This window comes from Hemiscyllium ocellatum, chromosome 4 (assembly GCF_020745735.1).
Source record: "Hemiscyllium ocellatum isolate sHemOce1 chromosome 4, sHemOce1.pat.X.cur, whole genome shotgun sequence".
Taxonomy (NCBI): domain Eukaryota; kingdom Metazoa; phylum Chordata; class Chondrichthyes; order Orectolobiformes; family Hemiscylliidae; genus Hemiscyllium; species Hemiscyllium ocellatum.
The window spans coordinates 7,389,886-7,412,948 of record NC_083404.1 but is presented as its reverse complement, the minus strand read 5'-3'; the positions used below and the strand labels follow the sequence as shown (position 1 = coordinate 7,412,948).

The window sequence follows — 23,063 nt, the reverse complement described above, 5'->3', positions numbered from 1 at the left end:
GAGATAAAGAATATAATAAGAGGTGTTATACTTTGGCACCGTCTTGTAAGAAAGCTTCTATTTTCAAATGTACTTAATTATTTGATGTAATATTGTATCACATTAGCTAATATGATGAAAGCTATGCTTGTAAATTGTTTTGCACATCTAGTTGATAAGGTGGAATTCAAAGGAAAATGGCAATTAATGCCTTTCTCTGAATGGAGTGTGATAGCTGAAACAACATTTTCTGTTGTAATACAAACTAACATCAAAGTGTGATCAATGGGAGGGTTTGTTGAATAAGTGGATATGTGTTGAAGAGTAAGAAAAGTTTATACAAGCTGAATACCTTAACGGAAACGACATTACTTTTGATCCTCAGAACAATCCCTCTTATTTCCTTTGCAAGCGTAATTAAACATTTAATTCGCCATGATTAAACTTTAGTTCATATTGAATGTTGAGATCTTAATGTGGATTTTGAATCAAAAATGTCAATTGTTAATTTGAAAGCTAGTTAATGATAATGAGTTTGAATATACTTCATCTTTACAAATTTTATTTTCGCAGTGAATGTATTTGCAAAGTATTTTCCAGCAACAATAGATTCTTTTCAAGATGCTGTGAAATGTTTGTCGGAATTTGCCTGCAATGCTGCTTTTCCTGATACAAGTATGGAAGCAATCCGCCTCATTCGTCATTGTGCAAAATATGTCTCTGAGAGACCACAGGTGAAAAATTGGTTACTATATATTTACATCATTTATATATTTCTAGCAGAAATTTTGAAACATAATCCATTGAAGACGCTGCAATATGATGTAGCTAATTGTGGGAAAATGTTCAACATCACATCAGTGAGTTGGCAGTGGTTATTGAACATGGAACATTACAGCGCAATACAGGCCTTCAGCCCTCCATCATGCGCCGACCTGTGGAACCAATCTGAATCCCACCTAACTTACACTATTCTGTTCTCATCCATGTGCCTATCCAATGACCATTTAAATGCACTTAAAGTTGGCGAGTGTACTATTGTTAAGTGCAGTGCATTCCATATCCCTACTACTCTGAGTAAAGAATCTGCCTCTGACATCTGTCCTATGTCTATCACCCTCAATTTAAAACTATGTCCCCTCATGCTCGCCATCACCAACCGCGGAAAAAGGCTCTCACTGTCCAATTTATCTAACCTTCTGCTTATCTTCGATGTCTCAACAAAGTCTCCTCTCAACCTTATTCTCTCTAACGAAAACAGCATCAAGTCCTCAGCCTTTCCTCGTAAGACCTTCCCTCCTTACCAGGAAACATCCTTATAATTCTCCTCTGAACCCTTTCTAAAGCTTTCACATCCTTCTGATAATGCGGTGACCAGAACTGTATACAATGCTCCAAATGTGGCCACGCCAGAATTTTGTACAGCTGCAGCATGATCTCATGGTTCTTAAACGTAAACCCTTGACCAATAAAAGCTAACACACTGTATGCCTTCTTAACAACCTGTCAACCTGGGTGGCAAGTTTCAAGGATCTATGTACATGGACACCGAGATCTCTCTGCTTATCTACACTACCAAGAATCTTACCATTAGCCCAGTACTTTGCATTCTGGTTACTCCGACCAACGTGAATCACCTCGCACTGAACTCGATTTGCCACCTCTCAGCCCAGCTCTGCAGTTTATCTATATTTCTCTGTAATCTACAACATCCTTCATCACTATCCATAACTCTACCAACCTTAGTTTCATCCGTAAATCTACAAACCCATCCTTCTATTCCCTCCTCCAGGTCATTTATAAAAATGACAAACAGCAGTTGACCCAAAACAGATTCTTGCGGTACACCACTAGTAAGTGAACTCCAGAATGAATATTTTACATCAACCACCACCCTCTGTCTTCTTTCAGCTAGCCAACTTCTGATCCAAACTATTAAGTCACCCTCAATCCATACCTCCGTAAATTGAGCAATAGCTTATTGTGGGGAACCTTATGAAACACCTTACTGAAATCCATATACACCACATCATCCACCTATTTGGTCACCTTCTCAAAGAACTCAATAAGGTTTGTGAGGTATGACCAACCCTTCACGAAACCATGTTGACTATCCCTCATCAACTTATCCCTATCGAGATGATTATAAATTCTGTCTCTTATAACCTTTTCCAACACTTTACCCACAACCAAAGTAAGGCTCCCAGGTCTATAATTTCCAGGGTTGTCTCTACTCCCCATCTTGGACATGGGAAAAACATTTGCTATCCTCCAGTCTTCTGGCACTATTACTGAAGACAATGATAACATAAAGATCAAAGCCAAAGGCTTGACAATCTCCTCCCTGGCCTCTTAGAGAACCCAAGGATAAATCCCATCTGGCCCAGGGGATTTATCTATTTTCAGAATTTCTAACACCACCTCCTTGTGAACCTCAATCCCATCTAGTAACCTGTTTCTCGGTATTCTCCTCGACAATATTGTCTTTTTCCAGTGTGAATACTGACGAAATTCAGTATTCCCCTATCTCCTCTGACTCCACACACAACTTCACACTTGGCCCTAATCTTGCTTTGACTTTCTTTTATCCATGTTATGCCTATAGAAAGCCTTAGAGTTTTCCTTGTTCCTATCTGCCAACAACTTCTCATGTTCCCACCTGGCTCCTCTTAGATCTCTCTTTAGGCTTTTCCTGGCTAACCTGTAACTCTCAAGTGTCCTAACTGAGCCGTTACATCTCATCCTAACGTAAACCACCTTCTTCCACTTGACAAGAGATTCAACTTCCTTAGTAAAACACAGCTCCAGCCCTCAATAACCTCCTCTTGGTACATACTTATCAAGGACCCACAGTAGCTGGACCTTAAATAAGCTCCACATCCCATTCCTTGCAGTTTCCTTCCCCATTTTATGCATCCTAAATCTTGCCTAATCGCATTGCAATTGCCTTTCCCCCAGCTATAGTTCTTGCCCTGTGGTGTATATCTATCCCTTTCCATCACTAAAGTAAATATAACTGAATTGTAGGCACGATCACCAAAGTGCTCACTTACCTCCAAATCTAACAGCTGGCTGGGTTCATTACCCAGTACCAAATCCAATGTCCCTTGTTGGCCTGTCTACATACCGTGTCAGGAAGCCCTCCTGCACACATTAGACAAAAACTGACCCATCTAAAGTACTTGAACTACAGCGTTCCCAGTCAATATTTGGAAAGTTGAAGTCCCCCATAACAACTACCCTGTTACTCTCGCTCATATTGAGAATCACCTTTGCTATCCTTTCCTCTACATTCCTGGAACTATTTGGAGGTCTCAAGAAAACTCCCAACAGTGTGACCTCTCCTTTCCTGTTTCTGATCTCAGCCCATACTACCTCAGTGGACGAGTCCTTAAACATCCTTTCTGCAACCATAATACTGTCCTTGACTAACAATGCCACACCACCTCCCTTTCACCATTTTCTTTGTTGTTACTGAATCCCTGAACCTGCAATAACCATTCTTGTCCCTGCTCTATCTATGTCTCTGAAATGGCCACAACGTCAAAATCCCAGGTACCAACCCATGCTCAAGTTCAGCCACTTCATTCCAGATGCTCCTGGCATTGAAATAGACATACTTCAACTTCTTACTTGCCGGTGCCGCCTTGTGATCTTGAAATCTTAGCCCTGACCTCACTATTCTCAACCTCTGTATATTTGAACTACAGTTTCAGTTCCTATCCCCCTGATGAATTAGTTTAAATCTACCCAATGAGCATTAGAAAATTTTTCCCCCAGGATGTTGCTACCTCTCTGGTTCAGGTGAAGACCATCCAGTTTGTAGAACTCCCGCCTACCCCAGAAAAAGCTCCAATTATCCGGGAACCTGAAACCCTCCCTCCTGCCCCATTCCTATAGCCACATGTTCAACTACTCTCTCTCCCTATTCTTTGCCTCGCTAGAACATGGCTCGGCAACAAACCAGAGATAACAATTCTGTTTGTTCTAGCTCACTTAATTTCTGCCTTAAATCCCCATCTCCCTACCTACGTGGTTACGACTTCGGGCTGCTCTCCCTCCCCGTCTCCCACCCCCCTCAAGGATCCCGAAAACATGATCAGAGACCTCATGAACCCTGGCACCTGGGAGGCAACACACCAACCATGAGTCTCTCTTGCTCCCACAGAAACTCCTATCTATTCCCCCAAACTGTGGAGTCCCCAATGACTAATGCTCTGCTCCTCCTCTTCCTTGGAGGAGAAAGTGAGGTCTGCAGATGCTGGAGATCAGAGCTGAAAATGTGTTGCTGGAAAAGCGCAGCAGGTCAGGCTTATGCCCGAAACGTTGAATTTCCTGTTCCTTCGATGCTACCTGACCTGCTGCGCTTTTCCAGCAACACATTTTCAGCTCCTCCTCTTCCTTCCCTTCTGAGCGACAGGAACAGACTCTGTGCTAGAGATCTGTACCCCATGGCTTACCCCGGTAAGTCATCTTCCCACCCCCCACCCAACAGTATCCAAAATGGTATACTTGTTATTGAGGAGATGGCCACAGGCCTGACAGTAACCCATCTACCTTCTTTTACCTGAGGTGTGACTACCTCCCAGTAACTCCTCTTAATCACCCCCTCTGTCTCCCGAATGATCCAAACATCTGTGTTATTAGATCCTAATTGAGGAAGATAGTGTGGGTTTGAGGTCTAATTTGGAGAGGGAGATGGGAATGGAAAAGCATCGATGCAAAGACGTTCTTTCACATTACCATTTTCATTTTGTTTGGAGCACTGTTCAGGATTGGTACCTACACAAGTTATTTTAATTTCAAAATATATTGCAGGCATTCAAAGAATACACCAGTGATGATATGAATGTAGCTGCTGAGGATAGAGTATGGGTGCGAGGATGGTTTCCAATTCTGTTTGAGTTGTCATGCATAATTAACAGATGCAAATTGGATGTAAGAACTCGGTAAGAATCTCTTTCCTCTGAGTAATGAAGCAGTATTTTCAACAGTGCAGTGTGCAGTAAAATAATAAAGTCATATGCTTTTCATTTTTATGTTTTATATGTGGTATAGCTACTAAAATGTTTTATGATTTTTTTTGTTTATTATATACTTAGCTTGTCAGTTGCTTTGTATAATTTAATCAATTTTGCCTCCACCCTTGACTTTAATTATCTATATTGATTACCATTTTAAATCATTTTATTACAAAGGTTAAAATTAAGCAGCAGAGGTCAATACCAACAAAATAGTTTGAATTGTACAGTATGTGAGAAGTTAGGCTTTTTGTCAATGTTTCAGAATGTTTTGTTGTCCTGTCTCAGAATTGTTCTTGTTCAGCTGAGGTATTGGAGACCGTGTAATACAGAACTGGAATCTCTCAAACCTAACCTAAACATTAATGAACTGAAGCTGCTTTCTTACCTGTGCTGGTGGGATGTGCTGTTAGTCCCTGAAATGTTGGTCCTGCGCAGCATCCAGATTCACTCTGGATACAGTCAACACAGACTTTGTTTAAACAGAAACTGGGCTTCCAGTTTTAATGAGTGCAGCAGGTTTTAACTGGGGTTGCTGTCATTTCTACAAGGGAGGAGTTTAGTGTCTTTTTAAGTACGCATCAATTACAAAGGTTTTGGAAAATTAGGGGCAAGTTATAGTACTCCATTCTCATGTTGTTCAGCAACATGATACACTAAAGCTCTCTGTAAATGGATATCTTCAGGTTCATTTTAAGTAAAGATACCCAATAAAAAGTATTCAATACATAATAAATACTTTTATTAGCAATCATGTTTGTTTGAGAATTGGTTAAATATTAAGAATATGTTTTACCATGATTTCCTTGCACTCTTTGAAGGGGAGGAGACATCATTGTGGTATTGTTACTGGGCTAGTAATCCAGAGACTCGGGGGGTGTATATTTGCTCACAGGATGAGGGCTTCACATTTATTGTCCAACCCTAATTGCTCAAAGGGCAGTTAAGAGTCAACCAAATTGCTGTAGGTCTGGACTAACATATCGGCCAGAGAAGGTAAGAATGGCAGTTTCCTCCACTAAAGGACGTTAATAAAACAAGTGGGGTTTTCCTACCATCGACAATGGTTTCATGGTCATCGTTAGACTCTTAATTGCAGATTTTATTGAATTCAAATTACACCATCTGCCGTGGTGGGATTCGAACCCGCGTAGTCAGAACATTACCTGGTTCTCTGGATAAACAGTCTACCGATAATACCTCGAGGCCATTGCCTCCCATGTTCTGGGGACTTCAGCTCAAATCCCACCACCATATATGGTGAAATTTGGAATTGAAGGTCTAACATTGACCGTTGTTGAATGTTATTAAAATTCTAGTTCATTAGTGTCCTTTAAGGAAGGAAAAACTGCTGTCTTACCTGCTGTGGTCTATGTGTGCCTCCAGACACACAGCAATGTGCTTAACTTCCCCCTAGCAACCCATTCTCTTGAAAAACTCAAAAAAATAACAAATGAAACTGGATGTTTCACTTAGACTCGGTCTCAGTATTGGAAATGATAAACCCAGCCCTGTCTTTCAAACAAAGCCTTTCTTAAAAAACATCTGGAGACTAGAGGGTAAATATGAGAGGTATCTCACAGACTGCTTCTGTGCTGTATATCTCTACTCTCGAAGGAAGGAATTGCCCTGCGTATCCATAGCATTGACTCCATACCCCATGAGGTCTCCTGCCATCAGGAAAAAAAGGCACTTGGATGAGAAAACCTCCTGCTGATTACCATCGTGCACCCCCTTCCCCATCCACCCTTTGCGTCCCTCACCGACACTCACTGTGCATCCCCATTACTGCTTGAGCTGATGGATTTCTAAAGGTCATAGGTGCTAGCCTGGGTCACTGAGAAGCCAATAAGAGTGTAGAGTACACATGACCTCATCCTCACCAGTATGCCTCCCACAGGTGCATATGTTCATCATGGTACTGGTAATAGTCATCTCTGCATCGTCCTAGCTCCCACCTCCTCACTGAGAATTACCATCCATTGTATTGTCTGGCACTCTCACTAGCCTTACTGCAGTAATAAAGACTGGCTTAGCCACATATTATGAATGGATTTTTAAAAAAATTAACAGTCTAGTATTTACAAAATCCTCAAACTGGAAAGGGAAGTTGTTTGATTTGGAGGGGTGGAAATCTGAGGCTTTGTGGTGGGATAAACAATAAGCCAATTTGGATTGTAACTTTCTTGTAGATTCTGCTACATTGCTCTGGCATGATATATGGGATGCACAACTAATTCTACTGTCATAAGTGATATTCACACTGTGATTAAGATATAAGAATATCATTGATGTATGTTCAGGACTGGCATGAGGCTGCTTGTTTTTATCCTGCTGCAGGGGATTAACTGTGATGTTTGAAATAATGAAAACTTATGGTCATACTTTTGAGAAGCACTGGTGGCAAGATCTCTTTAGGATTGTTTTCAGGATCTTTGACAATATGAAACTTCCAGAACAGCAGACTGAGGTAAGGAGTTGCAGTTACTCTTGAGTGTAATGAAGCTGACCCACCCAAGATCAAATGATTAAAAGTATTCATATTTATATTGGTGATTTATAGAGGTAACCCTAATAGACATGTACAATACAACAAATACAGAAAGATATTGCAGTTGTGGTGGCAGGTTGAAGTTTGGGATACAATATGAACATCAGAATACTTTTATTTTTCAGAAAGCTGAATGGATGACGACCACTTGTAACCATGCACTTTATGCTATTTGTGATGTATTCACACAGTACTTTGAAGTACTTAATGATATCCTCTTGGATGATATATTTGCACAATTATATTGGTGTGTACAGCAAGGTAAGGTTAACAGAGAAATGTTTTAACAAGAGCACAAGCAGTGAAGTTTTTGCTATCTTTCATACTAACATCACATACTTTATAAAAATACGTTAAGGTTTTAGCGAGTTTTGAGAAGATTTGTAACTCAGGTTGAGGTTCTGGATTTAGGTTTGCTCGCTGAGCTGAAAGCTTCATTGTCCAGACATTTCATCACCCTAATAGGTAACATCTTTAGTGGCATAAAATTCACTAAAGAGGAGGAAAACAACAACAAACTGCTATTCTTAGATGTCACAGTAGAGCGAACAGCCAATGGGGAACTTCAAACCAGCGTCTACAGGAAAACACTACACACGGACCAAATATTGAACTACAGAAGGAATCATCCCAACATCCACAAACGAAGCTGCATCAGAACATTATTTCAACGAGCCAACACACACTGCAGCATAGAGTAACTACACAGAGCAGAGGAAAATCACTTATACTGTGTATTCAAAAAGAATGGGTACCCAATGAACGCAGTCTGCTGATTTCTCAGCAACAAACCCAAACAAGCAGACAAAACCCACCTAGAAACCCTAGCCACTCTCCCCTACATCAAAGACATCTCTGAAATGACTGCCAGACTACTCAGACCCCTTGGCATCATGGTAACTCAAAAAACCACCAACACACTAAAACAGCAGCTAATTAACTTGAAAGACCCCATACAGACAACAAACAAAACTAATGTCATTTACAAAATACTGTGCAAGAACTGTAACAAATAACTGTAACACTACATTGGACAAACAGGCAGAAAACTAGCCACCAGGATATATGAACACCAACTAGCCACAAAATGACATGACCCCTTCTCACTAGTATCCTTACATACAGATAAGGAAGGACACCACTTCGACTGGGACAACACATCCATCGTAAGACAAGCCAAACAAAGACATGCACGAGAATTCCTAGAAGCATGGCATTCCAACCGAAACTCTATCAACAGACACATCGAGTTAGACCCCATATACCACCCCTTGAGAAAAAGAACAGGAAGTGACATCGCCAATCCAAAGAAACCCAAACATATAAATAGAAAGCAGGAAGCATGTACAGTGCTTCACCTGAGGCCCATTGAAGATGTTACCTAGTAGGGTGACAAAACCTCTGGAAATGAACCTCCCAGCTCAGCAAGTAAACCTACACCCACGTTGATTTTATACAGTACAGCACAGGGGCAGGCCCTTTGGCCCATCAACCCTGTACCAATTCTGAATCCTTATTTAGACCCATTGCTTATTGCCCACACACAGTTTCTCTCCTGCTGTTTGCCTCACTTCACTCTGGCTGATGAAAGGTGGTCATGCAGTTTGTGAATATTTTCAGATGACCATCCAGCCTGTGGGCGAGATATTCTGGCTTGTAGAAAATAAATTCTTAGGTTGAAGCCTGAATTTTCACAACAATAGTGTTGTCAGTTCAGACTGTTATCACTTGGACCAGAGCTAAAACAGTAACGTAAATTCAGTCCGTACCTAACATTTCTGTGCAATGAATCAGTATGAAACTTCCTGTTGTACGTTTGCTGTATTTTTCTTTCGAGGTACTGAAATTGCCTTAAAACTCGTATAGCTGCTCTGTTAAATTGCTGAAGTCTTTTATTAGTAATTCTATTATTAAGTCTTTTTTTCCTCTACAGATAATGAACAGCTGGCTCGATCTGGTACTAATTGTCTGGAGAATGTTGTCATTCTGAATGGGGAGAAGTTTTTGCCAGAAACTTGGGACAAAACTTGCAACTGTATGTTGGACATCTTCAAGACTACAATTCCTCATGCGTGAGTTGGAAAAAAGTTCTTTCTTCACAAAGCATCATGAGGTTTATAACAATCCTTTAAAAATTGATAACACATTTTATAAAGTATCACTTCTTAAAGGTTTCAGTACAATATTAAGTGTCAGTTATATTTTAGTAAAAGGTGATGTACAGGTACAATCTTGCGTGTCCGCAACCTTTAAATATTGGCTTTTAGAGAATCAATTCTTTCTCAGTATTTTATTCCCTTTTCTATTTCTGAAGAAATCAATGAATTGGCATCACTGCCATTGGTATCCATTAATTAATTAAGCAAGTTGATGGAGAGATGATGGTCTAATGGTATTGTCACTGAATCCAGAGACAGGTAATGTTCTTAGGTGCGGCATAGTGATTTAGCATTGCTGCCTCTCAATGATCTGCCAGGAACTGGGTTCGATTCCAGTCTTGGGTGACTGTCTGTGTGGTGTTTGCACATTCTCCCTGCGTCTGTCCTCCAGGTGCTCCAGTTTTCTCGCATATTCTAAACATGGCTGAAAATGTGTTGCTGGAAAAGCGCAGCAGGTCAGGCAGCATCCAAGGAGCAGGAGAATCGACGTTTCGGGCATGAGCCCTTCTTCAGGAACCTGAAACGTTGATTCTCCTGCTCCTTGGATGCTACCTGACCTGCTGCACTTTTCCAGCAACACATTTTCAGCTCTGATCTCCAGCATCTGCAGTCCTCACTTTCTCCTACATTGTAAACATGTGCAGGTTAAGGGGATTGGCCATGCTAAATTGTCTACAGTGTCCAGGAATGTCCAGGTCAGGTGAACTGGCCATGGTAAATGTGGGGTTTACTGGAATGGGGTGGTGCAGACTCAATGGGCCTCTTTTTGCACTGTAGGGATTCTGTGATTCGAGATCACAAAATTATTGTGGTACGCAAGTAGGCCATTCAGCCCACTGTGTCTGCACTGTCTCTTCAAATAAGCATCGTTATCTCATCTCCTGTTTCTTCCCAGTACCCTTGCACATTATTTGCATTTAAACAACCACCATTGCCCCTTTAAATGCCTCAATTGAACCTACATCCACTACATTTCCAGACAGTGAATTCTACACCCTAACTATTCACTGTGTGGGAAAAAATGCCTTGTTCACATCACACTTGCTTCTTTTGAATCCTTTAAATCTCTGGTCTCTTGCTGTTTTATAATAAAACAAAGAACCGTGGATGCTTGAGATCTAAACAAACAAAAACAAAAATTGCTGGAGAAACTCAGCAAGTCTGGCAGCATCACTGCAGAGAAAACAGAGTTAGTGTTTCAAATCCACTGACCCCAAATTACAATCAATGGATTTGAAATGTTAAATCTGTTTTTGCTCCCATTCTTATTAATTTTACAAGTGGAAACCACTTCTCCCCCTCTATTCTATCCAGCCCATTCATGATTTTAAAAACCTTTATCAAATTTCTCCTTCGCCTTCTCCAGGGGGAACAGTCCCAACTTACTCATTCTGTCCTCATAGCCCAATGTTACTTGTTCCTGGAGCCTGTAGATCTGATCGGTCAGTGTTAGCACTTCGTTCAGTTGTGGTTGCATCTCAACCAAACTCAATGCTGGCATCATCGCACTTTAGTGTGAACTTTTACACTTCATGCACTTTTTGTATAGAAATCATGAGCCAACTTTCCTGTTCCTAACTGAGATATTTTGAGGTCATTTTATAGAACGACTACCTCCAACTAGCTCAGACCAGATCACCCAGCCAGGGTGGGGTTTGAACCTAATGTTGCTTTGGTCTGCAGTTTAGACCCTCATTGAAATGTGAAATATGATTTTCATTGTAATGGTAATTATGTAAGTTATATGTCCTGTCACTTGTTTACATTCAGTAGAGTACAAACTGCACTCAACCAGCCCCCTCTGGCAAAACTCTGAACAAACTCGAACATAATGAGCAATGTTAAATGTGAGTCCACAAATGAATAACACGCTGAGCAATTGTGAGGTGACAAGAAGTACACTGAAAATCAAATCATCTGTCAACCTTCAGTACGGTTCATTTACACTTGCTAGATTAGTATGTTATTGCAGGAGCTGTCCTCTACAGGAAAAAGGGGCATGCCTGAGCATTGTGCCTTTTTTTCTAGCTAAACATAAGCACGAAGGCAATATTTCCCTGGTCATTCTCTCTGGTAGCACCTCGACCAATCAGAGTTGAGTTGCTCACCAATCAACACCACCTTCTTGTACAGTTTAAGTTGTTGCTCCCTTTGAAATTTGGGATTCTTGTGTGTCTCTTAACTGAAGTCAGGAATCTTTGACAGCATGTCTCTTTATTTCAGCAACGCTAAAGTTCTGTAAAACCAAAAAGATTTTACTTTGCCGAAATGGTGCAACCTTAACCGTGTTGAAAGGTGCCGATTGGGTTTGGTAACTGTTGCTTGCAATATGGTCACCTGGACTTATTGCTTTCTTAGAAGCAGGCTGTGAAGTCTTACGCAGTTGGCATTTGTCCCTAAGCAACTTTGCAAGGTCTTCAACGTATTCCCTGATTTAATCCATCGTTTGCAAACTGAGTTTTGCAGAGCTTATGAATCCTAAGTGCTGAAGTACATTGAAATATCAATGCAATTTCATGGCATGTTTGGATCCAGGGGTAAATTTCCTCTTCTCTGATCTTATGATATTGATGACAGAATAAACTGAGTGGAAACTGTTGTCTCTCATAGTTGCCAAGTGTGAAAATTCTTGGTGTGGGAAAAGATTGGTCTCCTTTTGAGGATGAGTAGAGTGAGGGAGAAAACTTAATATGATAGAGTAAGGCTTACATGCGTGAGGGTGATACTCTTTAACTGCAACTTTAAAATATGTTTGAAGACTTCATTTTGTGTTGTTCCCTCCTTTCACATCTGTCTATGTTAAAGCTAATATCTACATTGCCACCTAAGCTGATAATCTGGATAACTCAGGACAACCAATGCTGAGACGTAGGACCTTCATTGTTTGTACAGCTCAGTGTCACACCAGCTGGTGCATTTACCCATTGAATTGTCATTGCATGTTATCTCAAATAGGACATTTCATTGCTTTTAAACATTACTATTTGCCAATAATGCATTACCTGATAGATATGACATTTCAGCTAATGGCCCCATCATTTCTGGTTTGATCATATGATTCATGGAATTTGACAGACATATTAAATAACTGAGATCAATTTGCATTTCACTCTGATTTGGAATTTTGTTGGAGTGAGAGCACATTTATAGGCAACAACATTGAGTCCTGCTGTAGCATGGCCTTAGAAATATTGTGTGATATGATTGTGAAAATTTCTGTATTTGACGATTCAGAGTTTGCATTTTGTTTAAATTCTGGATTTAAATGATGCTAAAAATGCTAGTTCACACTACAGGAGGTATTGTATCTGGAGTACATTGAGAGTTCTGTCATGAGAGCATTGTTTAAATTTTATTTTTTAAGTGCAGCAGAATTCATTTTTTTAATAATTTATGTATTTTAGATTATTATCATGGCGACCCTCTCACTCTGAAAGTGATTCTTCTTTGCAAGCTGATCCTGGAGAAAAACAGTTGGTATGCATTTCGTTATTTCCCTAATTAGCATATTAGCGTCAACTTGCAAAGGGAATATTGCTACCAAATGATCTTTAAAATATTAATATATAGGCTTCAAAATATCTTGGAACTTTAACAGTAATGTAAAACGTAAGAACTGTGCAGCACAGGTACAGGCTCTTCAGCCCATGATATTGTGCTAAATAGGATGCCAAATGAAACTAATTCCTTCTGCCTGTCCGTGGTACATATCCCCCTATCTAAAAGTCCCTCAAACCACTCCCCACCCCACCCCCCCCCCCCCCCCCCCCCCCATCATATCTGCCTCCACCCCTGGCAGCACCTTCTTGTCTCCTACCATTCTGTTTAAAAGAACTTGCCGCTCACATTCCCTCTCTTAGCTTAAATGCATGCCCCCTAGTATGAGACATAATGTTAGTCATTTTAATGTGTTTCAACTATTGCATTTTTAAGTGCAGTTATTTACTTGAAAATTCTCCCATTTTTCTTCCAATCTGCCAGTGACACCCCTCTGATCCAAAGACAAATAAACTACAAGGGCAAACCAGCGAGGAATGTAAAAACTGACCATGTGTTTCTTTAAGCATATAAAAAAGGAGAGGTCCAAGTGAACATTGGCCCCTCAGAAAATGAATCTGGGGAGACAGTTCTAGGAACAAGAAAATGGCAGATGAACTAACAGATGTGTTGCATCAATCCTTACGGTGGAAAATATTCCGAACATCCAATTAGTGTTAATGAATACAAGGGAGGAATTAGGTGCCATCGCCATCACTAAAGAATGTTGCTTGGGTTAGAGCGGTTTCAGCGGACGCTTCCAGTACAAAGCAGCCACTTAATTGCCATCCTACTCAAAACTTCAATATTGATTCCAAACACCACTGATATAATTGCAATAGTGTGTACTTTCTACAAGATGTACTGCAACAATTCACCAAGCCTCCTCTGAAGACACTTTGCAAAACACCAGTTGCTTTACACCAAGAAAGACAGGAATAGTAATGAAGAAAGTGATGGTATGCTTGCCCTTATTGGTCAGAGCATTGAGTGTAGGAGTTGGGATGTTATGTTGCAACTATGCAGGACATTGGTGAGGCCCCTTTTGGAATATTGTGTTCAATTCTGGTCTCCTTGTAATAGGAAAGATGTTATGAAACTTGAATGGGTTGAGATAAGATTTGCAATAACGTTGTCAGGTTTGGAGGAATTGAGCAATAGGGAGAAGCTTATAAACCTTGTAGAGGTTTATAAAATCATGAGGGGCATAGCGAGGGTGAATAATCAAGGTTTTATCCCCAGGATAGAGGAGTCCAAAGCTAAGGGACGCAAGTTTAAGGTGAGAAGGGAAAGATTGAAAGGTACCCAAGAGCCCACTTTTTCACACAGAGGGTGATGTGTGTGTGGAATGAGCTACCAGAGGAAGTGGTGGAAGTTGGTACAATAATAACCTTAAGGTGGCATCTGGATGAGTACATAAATAGGAAGGGCTTGGAGGGATATGGGCCGAATGGTGTCAAATGGTAAAAGATGAATTTGGGATATCTGGTCAGCATAGACGAGTTTGTTTCTGCTTCTGTGCTGGTAACTCTGACTCCAGATAGTATTAGAGAAACCAATGGAGTTAACAGCATTATGATCCCTGGCCCTGATTGGTTTACATCGCATTGCCAGTGGAGGTGATGGAAGCAGGCGTGTTAGCAATGTTTAAGGCATATCTTGATAAACACGTGAACAGGAGGTAAACAGAGGGATAGAAATCTTATTTAGGGAAAAAAGTAGTGGGTCTAAATAAGGATTAGGAACCGGCACAGGCTCGGTGGGCCAAATAGTTGTCTGTGCTGTATTCTTCTTTGTTCTACATAGTAAAAGAGGTAGCTGCAGAAATAGTGGATACATCGGTTGTGTTTTTCCAAAAATCATTAGATTCTGGAGAATTACAAGAGGATTGGAAAACTGCTAATGTGACATCCCTATTCAAAAAGGGAGGGAGGCAAAAAGCAGGTAACCATAGCTTAATTAGCCTAACAACTATTGTTGGAGAAGTATTGCAATCTACTATTAAGAAAATCATCATCTCATCAAGCATGGTTTCGTTGAAGGGAAATCGTGTCTGAATAATTTATTAGAGTTCTTCAAGGAAGTATGAACCAGAGTGGGTAGAGGGGAACAGTAAATGTTATAATTGGGCTTCCACAAGGCGTTTACCACAATCCCTCGCAAAAGGTTCAGTCATAAGATAACACCTAATAGTGTTGGACATAGTGAATTGGCTCATGGGCAGGAAACAGTGAATGGGGATGAGGAGTTATTTTACAGATTGGTAACCCATAAGCAATAAGGTTCCACGAGGATCAGTGCTGGGACTACACATGTTCACAATATATATTACTGACTTGAGAAAATGTACTATAACCAAATTCGTAGATTTCACAAAAGTATGTGGAAAGAGACGGGTTGTGAGAGGGATACAAAGAGTTCACAGCGAGACTTTGACAAAGGGTCAGTTAGACTCAGAACGTCAGCTCTTTTCTCTCCTTACAGATGCTGCCAGACCTGCTGAGATTTTCCAACATTTTCTCTTTTGGTTTCAGATTCCAGCATCTGTAGGAATTTGCTTTTATGCAGTTTACATAGAGGTATTGATAAGTGGGAAAAAAAGTTGGGAAATGGAATATAATGTGAAGTTCCTTATTTGGAAAGGAGAACAAAAGAGCAGAATATTATTTAAATTGAGAGAAACTGCAGAAAGCTGCAACACAAAAGGACTTGGAGGAGGTAGGACTAGTGCACGAAACAAAGTTAGCTCAGCTGCAGCAGGTAACCAGGAAGCCTAAAGTAATGTTGGCCATTAGTTCAAGGGCGTTAGAGTAAAAGAGTAGGGAAATCTTTCTTCAACTGTAAAAGGTGCTGGAGATGTCACGTCTGGAATGCTATGAGCAGTTTTGATCCCCTTATTCAAAGAAAGATGTAATTTTATTGGAGTCAGTTCAGAGAAGATTCACGAGGATGATTCCCAATATGGAGGGATTGTTTATCAACAAAGAGTAAACAAGTTGGGTCCTTACTTAAGTTGAGAAGAATAAAGTGATCTCTTTGGAGCATAGATGATTCTAAGAGGCTTGACAGAATAAATTCAGAGAGAATGTTTCCCCTCATGGAGGAGTCTAGGACCAGAGGGCATAACTTGAGGGTTAAGGAGCCTAATTAAAGATTGAGAAGAAGAGGAATTATTCTCTTACAGGGTTGCAGCTCTTTGCCACAGAGAGCTGTAGGGACAGAGTCTTTGTAAATATTTAAGGCTGAGGTAGATTGTTAATCAGTATTAACCAAGGATTGTGAGGAAAGGGGACACGAGGAATGTTAGATCAGCCCTGATCCTGTTGCATGGCAGAGTAGATTCGAGGGGCCAAATGGGCTACTTCTACTCCTATTCCTATTTCTTAGTGTTATGGTCTTGCAAACCACCAAAACATCCCATTTACACTTTTTAATGACAGAGTTCATCAACATGCTGTCACCTCACCTTGAAGCTCATCTGTTTTAGAACTCCAAATTTGAATCTGTTCAGTGATATTACTACCCCAGCACAATGTTCAAATGAATTTCATGAAGGTCACAAATCCATCCGTTCTGACTGTAATAATCATAAATGATCACTCATTGCCCTCGTTGAGCTTCTTACAACATTTGACATAATTGATGGTATGATCCCTTTCTTATGTTGCTCCATACAAGACTGCAATCATTTGGTTCCTTTCTCACCTACCCATACACACGGAGTGGATCACTCTTTCTCCAGCTAATACCCATCATATCTCCTGAATGTATCGATTCTGACACCAGGTCTACCTCACCATCACATTACTCAACCCATCTACTCCGGATAGGTTGTTAGATTCTATCCGATCTCTAGTACTGAATGAAAAGAAACTTGCTCCAACTGTGTTCAAGGTGAATGAAAGCCATTGCCTCAGTCTGTCACAAGTGCCATTCCCATAGCACTGATTTCTTCCCTGTCTTTGGCAGGGCTCAGCTGAACTAGATTGTTTGTAACACAGGTATCACATTTGATCTTGAGGTGAGATCTGACCCATGTATCTGGGCAATCATTGAGACTCCCTATATCCACTCCTAAACATGACCCGTTTCCACCCTACCTGTGCTCACCTCTGGACTTAACTGTTCCCACATGGTTCTGGCTGGCCTTGCCTTTTCTATACTGCAAACTTTAGATCAGCCAAAAAATCTATTGCAATGTCCTTCAAACAAATAGTTCCCCATAGGAATTAATTTGCCACTCAACTATGTACCCTTGTCATTCACCTCATTTTTATCATTCTATACACTCTCCACACGGCCCTCATTGATTCCCTGCAAGGGCTGGTTACAGTAAGACAGGGCCCCAATATGTACATATTTTTGCCCTCCCCTGCACTTCTTTGTTCCTGGGATAAAAGGCATCAAAATGCTCACTAATCTTTAGCTCATACAGCTAGAAATAATTAGTTTGTTTCAAAGTACACCTTTGTAAGAAAAAGTATTCAGTCAGGTTAAATGAAGACAAATTGTCACTGATTTGTTATTTTTTTCTCTCTCCCTTTCTGCTGGCCTTTCTCCTCCTCACTCCAGCTTCATACACTTTCTAAAGTTAACAGAAAAAATCTTCAACAGATACATAATCACTGGGCACTGTTGTTACTCTCACATTCATATAGTCTTTCTGTCTCATAAAGTAACAGAAGTTTTATCTGACTGAAGATTAGTTTTTTTTTTCATCCAGCCTTTCTCTAGTAGCTGAAAAACATTTGATTGAGAAGTTGGAAAAATTATCTCATTGACAGTTTGGTTGAGGCTGGGAAAATTGCACAGGGTCCAGCTGCAAAATGCTCATCTTCCGCCTCAGAGCACTCCAACCCCAGGGCATCCATGTGGACTTCACCAGTTTCCTCATTTCCCCTTCCCCCACCTCACCCCAGTTCCAAACTTCCAGCTCAGCACAGTCCCCATGACCTGTCCTACCTGCCTATCTTCCTTCCCACCTATCCACTCCACCCTCCTCTCTGACCTTCATCCACCCCCATTCATCCATTGTACTCTTTGCTACCTTCCCCCACCCTCCTCCCTGACCTATCACCTTCATCCCCATCCCCACTCACCTATTGTACTCTATGCTACTTTCTCTCCAACCCCACCCGAAACGTCAATTTTCCTGCTCCTCGGATGCTGCCTGAACTGCTGTGCTTTTCCAGCACTACTCTAATCCAGAATCTGGTTTCCAGCATCTGCAGTCATTGTTTTTACCAAAATGCTCAGGTTCACAGGTGGAGGCAGAAATGTCAAGTCCAAGCACAGTAAAAGTTATAATTAAGGCCGTCTATTACAAATCACTGTTATAATAAACAATAAAATTGACAAAAATGTGTTTATGCTTTTACTTTGAACACGATTGCAGGTTCGATTGTGAGATATACTTGGTGAAATATGATAATAGATAATGTGCATTGAGATTACCTCTCAGATAATCTAAATTATTGGCATTCTTCCTCAAGGGTGCAAGACTAAATCATTCAGTTTTAACAAAACTATTGCCAGTTGTTTCGGAGAAGATATTTTGTTCCTGGTAAAGTTGCTGAAGATCAGCTTGTGTGAAAAAAAGAATTAAATAAAACCTGAGTAGTAATTGTGTGTGTCATGAAGTGTAAATTTCAAACTCATGTGGAATAAATTGAAGCTTAGAATAATATTGTTTTTTTAATTCTTTAATATAAATCCAATGATACAGATTTTTCTATTGTCTGTTTCCTTTCCTAGGATGCCATTTCTCAAAAGTCAGTTGACATTCTGAGTAAAGGTGATGACCAACAGTCTGTCACCAGTGCAGAGAGGAACCCTTCAGACTGGCGTCAGAGCCAGTTTAGTCTGGTATCCAATACCAGTGATGATGCTGCTAAAGCTAAGACACCAACAAGTAAGTTTTTGACAACTAAGGTAAAAAGATCATACTTTTCCAAATATTTCACAACATATTTCTTGTAGGATATTGAAATCAAAATGCATCCAAATCTGTGTCAGCCTTTCTCAGTAAGGATATAAAAGTAACTTTTCCTGGGCTAGTTTTCTGTTCATTTAACTTCACTTCCACCTTCTCCAAATTAGGAATCTATTTTACCAAAAGGAAATTCTTGAAAATATAATGGTCTAAAATGAGTTTGTTTATGTAATTCGAGTTTTTAATCTGTAAAAGATACATGCTCTTAGGAATGTGAGAAGTTCAGTTTCTGTTTTGTGCTAAGTTAGTGATTCTAGATTGACTTAATGTTTAGGCACAAATCATGTGACCTCATCAGTCCCATGCTGAATAACTATGATTTGACTATCCATGGATCTGTAGTTGTATAGAATGTGTAGGAATTTGGCAAGGGCAAGAACAAACTTGTCTTATATTACCATCCAGCTCTGAGTAATAGACTCAAGGATTGACAAAAAAATTAAGAATCATAGAGTTGAGAAAAAAAAGAGGTTACAGTGACAAAATCTGAAAATCCCTTAAGTTAATAAAATGCAACAACAATATTTTCATCAGTCACTATATGCGTTTTATACTTGCCCATGTGCAGCTGTAATTATTTGAAACAAAGAATCAAATACTTATAGAATTCATGTCTTAAGCCTTATGTCACTTTTATTTATTTAGATAAATTTTATGACTCACTGTTAAGTTATTTATATTATTAGTATTTATAAGTAGTTTATTGATTGCATTTTGAATTGCACAAGTTCGAAAATAAAGACGATGATCAATTTCTTTCTTTTATTTCTTGTAGAACTGTCAGAGCAGAAGTTGTTTGCTGCACTCCTCATTAAATGTGTTGTCCAACTCGAGTTAATTCAGACAATCGATAACATTGTGTTCTTTCCTGCAACCAGCAAAAAGGAGGATGCTGAGAACTTGGCTGCAGCTCAGGTATTGACCAGTTATGTGACTTTTGCTGAGTGTAAATCTTTTTACTTTGTGGATTAAATAAGTGGCTTAAAGGTTCACAGCAGGTAACCTCCAAAAAAGCACATTCAACGTTTGTTAGAAACTGTCTTCTTAGTGTGTCCTAGTTTTAAAGCAACAGTGCAAGATAATATTTGACATTTTTGAAATAACAAAGTATTCACTTGTATTTCCGATTCTGTAGCAACGTTGTTAGTTTCGAAGAATATATACCTAAGACATATGGCACAGAGACTGGCCATTCAGCCCACATGTTGATTGATCTATGGATTAGTGACCAGGTATCAATGGCAGATACCAGTTTCATCTGTCAACAACTGTGTGATTGGTTCGTGGATAATTGAACAGCTGGGGCTAGGAAAAAGTTATATAGAGAGAGAGAGAGTGGAAAAAAAGTGTCCAATTCTTCCCCAGCTCGGGTGTGGTCTCTCCCTCTCTCTCTCTCACTCTCTCTCTCTCTCTCTCTCTCTCTCTCTCTCTCTCTCTCTCTCTCTCTCACACTCTCACTCTCTCTCTCTCTCTCTCACACTCTCTCTCTCTCTCACACTCTCTCTCTCTCTCTCTCACACTCTCTCTCTCTCTCTCTCTCTCACTCTCTCTCTTGCTCTCTCTCCCTCTCTCTCTGTGTTCTGAAGAGTTCAATTCATCTTGTTAGCTGTGAATTTTAACTAACAACTCCGAGAATTTTTGAGTAAACCAGAGACATCGTGTGTTTCACCAACCAGTGAAAGTATCCAGAGAAAGGTGAATGAAGCAGCTTGTTGGCCAGGAGGAGTTATGAGGATCATTTCAACAACAGGACCTGTGAAGCAAAGACTTTCTTTGTCTGTCTGTCCAGTTTTCCCCTGACTGTTATCTCTGTGTGCGTGTGTAAAGGAGAGTTTATAAAGGGATTAGAATTATAATTAATAATATTATATGACAGTGGTTTATGACTGCTTACATGTAGCTAGTCTAATTACAAAGAGTGATTCTTGTTCAGTACAGAAATCTGGTCCGTTCTTTTTTTTAAATCAATCCAGCCTAAAAGCAGGTAAATTGGAGAATTTGTACACTTTATAAAAACTTTTAAGTTTTGTGATGGTTTTGGGAGTAATGGAGCTCAAATTCCAGCGTGCTACCCCATTAACATGTGACTGTGCAAAGGCAGCATTTCATTAGCCATTGTGATTATTTTCTGAACTATTTTATAGCATTTGAATGAATAGTTATCCCTTAATGCATCTTGCTAACAAAAATCTGTTAATCTGTTTAAGATTCGTAATTGATTTATTATTAATAGATGTTGTGGTTCTGTTCGCCGAGCTGGAAGTTTTTGTTGCAAACGTTTCATCCCCTGGCTAGGTGACATCATCAGTGCTTTGGAGCCTCCTGGCGAAGCGCTTCTTTGATGTTTCTTCCGGTATTTATAGTGGTCTGTCCTTGCCGCTTCCGGTTGTCAGTTTCAACTGTCCGCTGTAGTGGTTGGTATATTGGGTCCAGGTCGATGTGTTTGTTGATGGAATTTGTGGATGAATGCCATGCCTCTAGGAATTCCCTGGCTGTTTTCTGTCTGACTTGCCCTATGTTGTGTTGTCCCAGTCGAATTCATGTTGCTTGTTGTCTGCGTGTGTGGCTACTAGGGATAGCTGGTCGTGTCGTTTCGTGGCTAGTTGATGTTTATGTATGCGAATTGTTAGCTGTCTTTCTGTTTGTGCAGTCCTTGCATGATATTTTGTACACTACATTAGTTTTGTTCATGTTGGGTATCGGGTCCTTCGTTCTAGTGAGTTGTTGTCTGACTGTGGCTGTTGGTTTGTGTGCTGTTATGAGTCCTAAGGGTCGCAGTAGTCTGGCTGTCAGTTCAGAAACGCTCCTGATGTATGGTAGTGTGGCTAGTCCTTTTGCTTGTGGCATGTCCTTGTTCCGTGGTCTTTCTCTTAGGCATCTGTTGATGAAGTTGCGCGGGTATCCGTTTTGGCGAATACCTTGTATAGGTGTTCCTCTTCTTCTTTTTGCAGTTCTGGTGTACTGCAGTGTGTTGTGGCCCTTTTGAATAGTGTCCTGATGCAGCTTCATTTGTGTGTGTTGGGGTGGTTACTTTCATAGTTTAGGACTTGGTCTGTGTGTGTTGCTTTCCTGTATACCCTTGTGGTGAATTCTCCGTTCGGTGTTCTCTGTACTATCACGTCTAGGAATGGGAGTTGGCTGTCTTTTTCTTCTTCTCTCGTGAATCGGATTCCTGTGAGTTTGCAACAAAAACTTCCAGCTCGACGAACAGAACCACAACAATGAGCACCCGAGCTACAAATTATTAATAGCTATTTGCAGAAATGTTTTCCAACCTCTGTCCCTGTTTGAAGAAGTGTTGCTAATTTTACCCCTGAGAGTTTTGGCTTTATGATTTTGTCTTGTGCTCTCAGTCCTGGACTTCCCAAACAGCAATAGCAGTTTATCATAATTCTGCCCATCTTGCCTTAATATCTTGAACATCTCAATCCAATTGACCTTAACCTTGTACATTCCAGGAAATGGAATCCCACATTTTGTAATTTCTCTGTGATTTAACCCCATTAGTCCAGATGTCATTCTATGTCATAGGTAAACCTATGCTGCATCTCTCCACGGCCGGCATCCTGGGCATATCCCAGCAAGACAATGTCCAATGCAGTGGTCTATCACACCCTGGCCATCCCAGCATGTACACTCTACTCAAGCAGCGGAGACTATGCTGGCTGGGTCATGTCTACTACATGGAGGATGGCTGCATCCCAAAGGATGTCCTGTATGGAGAGCGTGCAGCCGGGATGAGACCCTCATGTCCATCACCCCCATGCTACAAGGACGTCTGCATGAGGGACATGAAGGCACTTGATATCGTGATGGAGTCCTGG

At 40.4% G+C, this 23,063-nt stretch overlaps 1 protein-coding gene across 2 annotated transcripts in view; it reads left to right on the top strand.

The window, feature by feature from the left end:
- arfgef1 (ADP-ribosylation factor guanine nucleotide-exchange factor 1 (brefeldin A-inhibited)) overlaps positions 1-23,063 on the top strand; it is a 192,458-nt gene that overhangs the window by 159,585 nt on the left and 9,810 nt on the right. For both annotated transcript variants that reach the window (XM_060822700.1, XM_060822691.1), the window contains 8 exons: positions 553-713; positions 4,798-4,928; positions 7,341-7,470; positions 7,677-7,812; positions 9,485-9,623; positions 13,115-13,187; positions 19,002-19,158; positions 20,015-20,154. In XM_060822700.1, coding sequence (XP_060678683.1) covers positions 553-713; positions 4,798-4,928; positions 7,341-7,470; positions 7,677-7,812; positions 9,485-9,623; positions 13,115-13,187; positions 19,002-19,158; positions 20,015-20,154 — 1,067 coding nt within the window. The remainder of the gene's footprint in view (positions 1-552; positions 714-4,797; positions 4,929-7,340; positions 7,471-7,676; positions 7,813-9,484; positions 9,624-13,114; positions 13,188-19,001; positions 19,159-20,014; positions 20,155-23,063) is intronic.